Source organism: Athene noctua, chromosome 2, assembly GCF_965140245.1.
Source record: "Athene noctua chromosome 2, bAthNoc1.hap1.1, whole genome shotgun sequence".
Taxonomy (NCBI): domain Eukaryota; kingdom Metazoa; phylum Chordata; class Aves; order Strigiformes; family Strigidae; genus Athene; species Athene noctua.
Genome location: NC_134038.1, coordinates 68,621,570 through 68,627,569, shown reverse-complemented (window position 1 = coordinate 68,627,569; position 6,000 = coordinate 68,621,570). Strand labels below are relative to the sequence as shown.

The 6,000-nt window shown below is 59.1% G+C and overlaps 1 protein-coding gene across 2 annotated transcripts in view; it reads left to right on the top strand.

Annotated features, from left to right (window-relative positions):
• The first annotated feature begins 3,280 nt into the window (after window positions 1–3,280).
• The window catches only part of GABBR2 (gamma-aminobutyric acid type B receptor subunit 2), a 483,193-nt gene continuing 480,473 nt past the window's right edge, over window positions 3,281–6,000 (top strand). Inside the window, exon 1 of one of the 2 annotated variants that reach the window (XM_074899378.1) lies at window positions 3,281–3,595. In XM_074899378.1, coding sequence (XP_074755479.1) covers window positions 3,281–3,595 — 315 coding nt within the window. The remainder of the gene's footprint in view (window positions 3,596–6,000) is intronic. The other variant, XM_074899381.1, reaches the window with a different exon arrangement.

The following is a 6,000-nucleotide window of genomic DNA, read 5'->3' as shown; positions in this document are numbered from 1 at the left end:
CTGGTGCGCAGGCACGGCCTCCCATGCCAGGGCAAGCCTCGAGCTTTACGCTGAATGGAACTATGCAACAACTCTTGCCAACCCATGTTTGGAAAGAAGCGAGGAGGTGTATTTGATTCTTAAAATAACAAAGGGATGTTTGTTTGCTGGTGCATCAGTTACAAAGAAGGATGTCAAGCATTGCTGATAGTATTCAAGGTATTAATTCTGTTGTACCTCATAACGTGGACTCAAGCTTTTGAGTCAGAAAGACTGAATTCTCAAAAACTGGGTAATTACTTTTTTTTTTTTTTTTTTTTAAATAAAAGCTTGGAAAGCTGACGATGTTCCAGAGTCAGTGTGAGTGTGTGTTAACAGACTGCCAATACTGTAAAATAACCTCAGTGATCCAAGTAGCTGGATCCTGATAGCCAAGTGCTGGAGAAAATCACTGAATGATACAGGATACAAGCAGTGAAGAATGATTTTCTGTGAAACAGATTTTGACAAACAAACTTGGTATCTAATGCAGATCAAGTTGAGAAAGGTGAAACATCATTTAGCACAGGAAATTCTGATTAAAAATAACATTATACAAAATCAATATGGCACCTATTCCTGTCGGCATCCTAGGAAGATCTGTTCTTGGTGTCATGATAATTAATTTTCTGGAGGGATGTAAGTTACTGGTAAGTTTACAGGTGACAAAGAAACTGCCAGACAGGTCACTTGTACAAATAAAGTACATATACTTTGATTTATCCTACTAATGCAACATCAGGGGTGCAGAAGCAAAGAAGTAGGTCATGCTTTTAGACAGTATGGATTCAAAACACGGTGTAGATTATTCCATAAAGACGCAGCCCCACAAGGCCAACAAAGTGTCTGGTTTGCCTGTAGGGATCAGCTCTCCTGACCTGCCTTTGGAGGTGGCTGGTGCCGAGGGAGGTGCTGAGGTTGCTGCTGGTGGCTCGGTGCTGGCAGGTTACCGAGTCAGAGGGGCAAATTCACACATAAAGCAGGAAAAGGAGAGGTGCCTTGGAAACGCTTCCAAGAATGATTCCCGGGGTGAGGGAAATTCGGTCTAATTATTTTACAAAAGCGGAATGCACTGATTAGCCCATGTGCATGGGAGAAGACCACTGACACCATGTCCCCTTAAACTGGTAAAGGCAGGATGGGAACCACTGGCTGGAAGTTGGAATAAGACAAATTGTTACTGAATGTGAGATGCACCTCTTAGCAGACTCATTAATGATTGAAATGATTAATCAAGAGATGTGGTGGAACCCTTCACTACTGACGCCTTTAAGTCAACACTGCTGGGTGTCACTCGGAGGGAAGAGGCTGTAAAGCAATGAATACTGAGGCCTTTTCGCCCAAAGTCACAACATGACGGTCTTCGAATTTATCAATCCATGAAGATTCCTTCCCATTTATTGCCCAGATACCACCGTTGCGTATCTGATACAAATTACATGTATTAGATTGATCTTCAGGGGTTTGCTGTGAGTGACTCCAGGAAACTGCCTATCAAAAGTGAGGTGCGTAGGGCAGGGTTAAGCAAAGCTTTGCATTTCGCCTCCTGCCTGGGACCCACCTGCCTTAAAACGCACCGCGACCTGCGCCGCCTCCCGGGTCTTCTCAGTAGGCTGCAAATGAGCGCAGCGCGGCGCGGGGGGACTTCGCAAACCACGGTCGCGGGTGGGAGGTGTGAACGTGTTCCCCGGGGTGGGGGGACACGCCGGGAGCGGGGCAGAAAGCCTCGGCGGGTGAGCGGGGTGCGGAGGTAACCGGCCGGGAGAACTGGCGCGGAGAGGGCTCCTCCGCCTGCCCCAGGCGCCCGGCAGAGCTGCGCCACCCCCCGCGGGGAGGCCGGAGTCCCTCCGCGGCCGCGGTTTCGTGCAGCCGCGCGTGGAGCCGGGCTGCGGGTCGCGGGGGGACAGGAAACGGGTCCCGGAATCCCGAGCCCCGCTCCTGCGGAACGCGCGGGCTGCGCCTGCCGCAGCGCTGCCACGGCGCGGGCCGGGCGCGCGCCTCTGCGCGCGCGCGGGGGACGGGGGTTGGGGACGGGGGTTGGGGGGGGGGCTGGCGGAGACGCCGCGCGCGCGTTTGCGTACCCGCGCGCGCGCGCGGGGGAGAGGCCGCGCCGGGGAGGGCGCGCGCGGAGCCCGCGGCGTGCCCGCGCGGGGCAGCGCCTGGGAGCGGGCCCGCGCGCGCGCTTCTGCCGGGCCGCGCGTGGGGCGGCTGCGCCTCCGCGCGCGGGCCGGGGCGGGCGGGCCCGTGGGCGACCGCGGCAGTCGCCGGCCTCCCCCTGCCCGCCGGTGGGCAGCGGCCGCAGAAACACCCCCCACAGCCCCCCCTACCCCGCGGGCAGGCGGCCACCTGCGCTCGCGTGGAGCCCGGCGCCGGGGCGAGGTGCCCGACCCAGGGGCACTGCGCGCTGATGCCGTGAGGGAAGCTCGGCCCGGCCCGCCCCGGCCCCGCCGCCGCTCGCTGCGCTCTGCCCCCGGCCTCGGGCCGCGCATCCTGCGCGGCGGCTCTGCCCGACCCGAAGGACGCGGGCGCGGGCGGCGGCACCTCCCCCCCGCGGCGGCGGCTGCCCGGCCCGCGGGGCGCCCGCTGCGCTGCCCCGGCTCCCGCGGAATGCGGCACTAGCACCCCCGCCCCGGCTCGGCACCGCTCCCCTCCTCCGCCTCCCCGGCTCTTCGGGGGGGGGGGGTTGTTCCTCTTCAGCGTTTTTTCTGCCGGAGCATCCTTTTTTTTTTTTTTTTTTTTTCCCTTCTTTTGGAGGAGGAGGAGGGGGGGTGAGGGAGGGAGGTGTTCAATGAGGGCTGCTCGGGCCCCCCCTCCGCGCCTGAGAGGTGCTGTCCCTCCCTGAGCGGAGAGGGGGGAGAGCAGCCGGGGAGGCAGAGGCAGGTCCCGCTCCCTTGCTCTGCCGCCGGGGAGAGCGGAGGAGGGTGGTGGGCAGCGTGTCTGTGTGTGCGTGGTGGTGGTGGGGGTTATTTATTTATTTATTGCTCCTGGTGGTTGCAGCTGGCAGACCTGGGAAGGAGTAGGCGCCATTGCCAGAAGGATTATTGCCAGGGGAGGGGAGGGGGGGAAAAGAGAGGAGACCCCGAGGCTCCCGGGGAAGCTGAGAGGCGGCTCTTTTCCTCCCGCCTTGGCTTCTGCCGCCGGGGGATGCGCCCGGACTGAGAGGGGCTCGGCTCCCTTCCGCCGCTCTGTCCGCCGCCCCCCCCCCCCCCTTCCCCCCCCCTCCCCCCCCCCCAAGTCCTCCTCCTCCCCCCCATCCAGCAGCATGCATCCCTCTCCGCGGAGACCGGCCGCTGCCACCTCCAACACTGCCATGCTACTGCTGCTCCTGTGCCTGGGCTGGGCGCCGCCGGGCTGGGGCTGGCCGCGGGGCAGCTCCCGGGGGGCGGCCGGGCTGCCCCCCAACGCCACCACGCCGATTTCCATCATGGGCTTGATGCCGCTCAGCCAGTCCGAGGAGGACCAGAAGAGCAAGATCGGCCGGGGGGTGCTGCCCGCCGTGCAGCTGGCCATGGATCAGATCCGCAACGAGTCCCTGCTCAACCCCTATTTCCTGGACCTGCGGCTCTACGACACGGAGGTAGGGACCGGCGCGGGGGGAGGCGCCGCCGCCCAGTCCCGGGGCGCTGCGGGTGCCGGGGCGCAAGGGCAGCGCGGACGCCCGGGCCGGGGCTGCGGCTGCCGGCGGGGCCGTGCGCGGCGCCTCCTCGCCCGCCCTGCCCGCCCGGCCCCGCCAGCCGCCGGCAGATGCGGAGGGACCGGGAGGAAGTGGAGCTAGCGGGGCCGTACCCTGCTCGCCCCGCATATCCGGAGCGGCTCCCCCCCGGCAGCCGGGGGCTCGCCCGGCCGCTCGCCCCCGGGGGCCCGCGGCTTGCCCGGCGCGGCGGGGGCCGCTTGCGGCGCGGGGGTGGGCCCGGGCGGGTGCCCGGGTGGCGGGGGTGCCCTTGGCACGCACGTACACGGGTGGGAGGAAGGCTGCCTCTCGCCGGCGCTCCGAACCTGCGGCTGCATCCCTCTCCCAGCCGCTACCCGTTCAGCAACAGATGCACGCCGGCCACTTCACTCCCCCTCTCCGCCAACGGGCGCACGCTGCCGTCCCGATTTATCCCACGCGGCGCCGGGACGCGAAGGGCAGCGGTCGCACCCGCAGCTCGAGGAGGAGGCGGGGAGGGTCTCGCAGGGCTTCTCCGGGTCTCCCTCCCTCCCTTCCTCTCCGCCGGCTGGCGCGGCGGGAGCGCCTGGGCGCCCGCCCCGGGGGTGCGCGGCGGGCGGACGGCGGGGCGCGGAGACGCTCCCCGTAAAGAGTTAAATTTGCAGCCCCGCGGGCAGCGGCCGGCACCGCGGCGGGATCCCTGCCAGGTGGCCCGCTCCGGACCGCTGCCCGGGGCGGGCCGGAGGGCGCTGGGCTGGGCGCGGGGGTCCTGCGCGGAGCTGCGCTGGTAAACAGCTTTCCTTTACCTGGTAGAGCGAGCGAGAGGCAGGGAGCGAGGCGAGGGCTTTGTTAAGTTGGTTCCCACCACCAGCCACCAACAACTGCATTTGGTTTTGGTCACAACTTCAGTAACCGGTGTGTTTGCGGAGGGCACTCGCTGAGCCAGTATCGAGGCTTTCCTGAAGATGGCAGTCGTTTCTTGGGTAATGCTGGCGTCGGGGGCTCCTTGCCAAGACAACCCCCGGTAAAGCGGGCGACTACTGAAAATCTTCCTGGCTGTAATTTAAGGGAGCCCTTGTCTTCTCCCCTTCGACTCTCAGGATCCTGAGAGCATCTCAGCTTGCTCCGGGAAGCTGTACTGCTTCGTGATAGTGTCTTCATCCCCAAAATTCCTACAGAAGCCTCTCCTAGTGTGGCTGCTTTTTATTGACATACATTTGTCATAGTATTTTTTCAGATATCTCTGAGCAGAAATGCATGGAGGGCAATATTGCCGAAGACGTCATTTAGGAGAGAGCGTGCTGCCACCGTGTTGCGTTGTGTGAACAAGACTGAGATATTGAAAGGGAATACAGGCAAGATCAGCCTAGAGTAGCTATTTGTTTCCTTAAAAAAGAGTGCATCTCAGGGAACTCTGCAATCGTAATGAAAATAATTAGGGGGGGTTCTCTGAATGGCATTACCTGTTTCACAAAGTGAAGTACGTGTTAGAAAAAATCACAGTTCTCCTAATCCTGTTTTCGTTACATTATTCTATTTAAATCCTTCCCTTGGATAGAACTGTTACACAAAAATAACACATGCATAGGAAGTAAAGCCTAGAGGCAGGATCTTCCTTCTTCATAATCAATAAGGTGCTGTGCTTGATTGCAGACAAAATATTTTGAAGTTCTTAATCCAGATTTTGGGTTCTGGACTAGGTAGTTAGCATTAAAATATTCAAGAAAAAAACCGCTCTGTTTGTTCTGGAACGGGTATCAGTTTCTTAAAAATTGCATTCTTACTGTTTTGTACTCTAGGGACATAAAGAATCAGGGTCATGTTGCCAGCTTGCTGTGTAGCTTTGAATGCTTTTAAGCAATTAATAAATGGATGATTATGGAATGCTAAGTCAGGGGAATGTATGTATTTGGACTACGGTTGGATCATTATTGCATGCTTAATAGTGACAAGTAAATAACTTAGTGTTCATGAACAGCGCTAGATTGACCGCACCAAAACGGAATAGACTAATGGCTGGAATAGCCATTAAATACATAATGGCAGTGCACACTTTTTCACTCGGTTCAGACATTACCTTATTCCTTCAGTGCACTTACGGTAAGCAGGAGGGTAGATGGCTTGTCATGCCCACTTGGTCCTCAGCCTGTTTTCTGAGGTTGCCAATAAATAGATATGCCTGAAGGGCCTGTATCTTTATCATTACATAATCACAGACCAGGGACTAGTTCTCCCTCTCCGGGCTTCGCAGGTGGTGCTTCTGACATTGTCGGCTCTTGAAAAGAGAATGTGGAGGAACACGTGGGATTTTTTAATAGCTTGAGAAATAATTG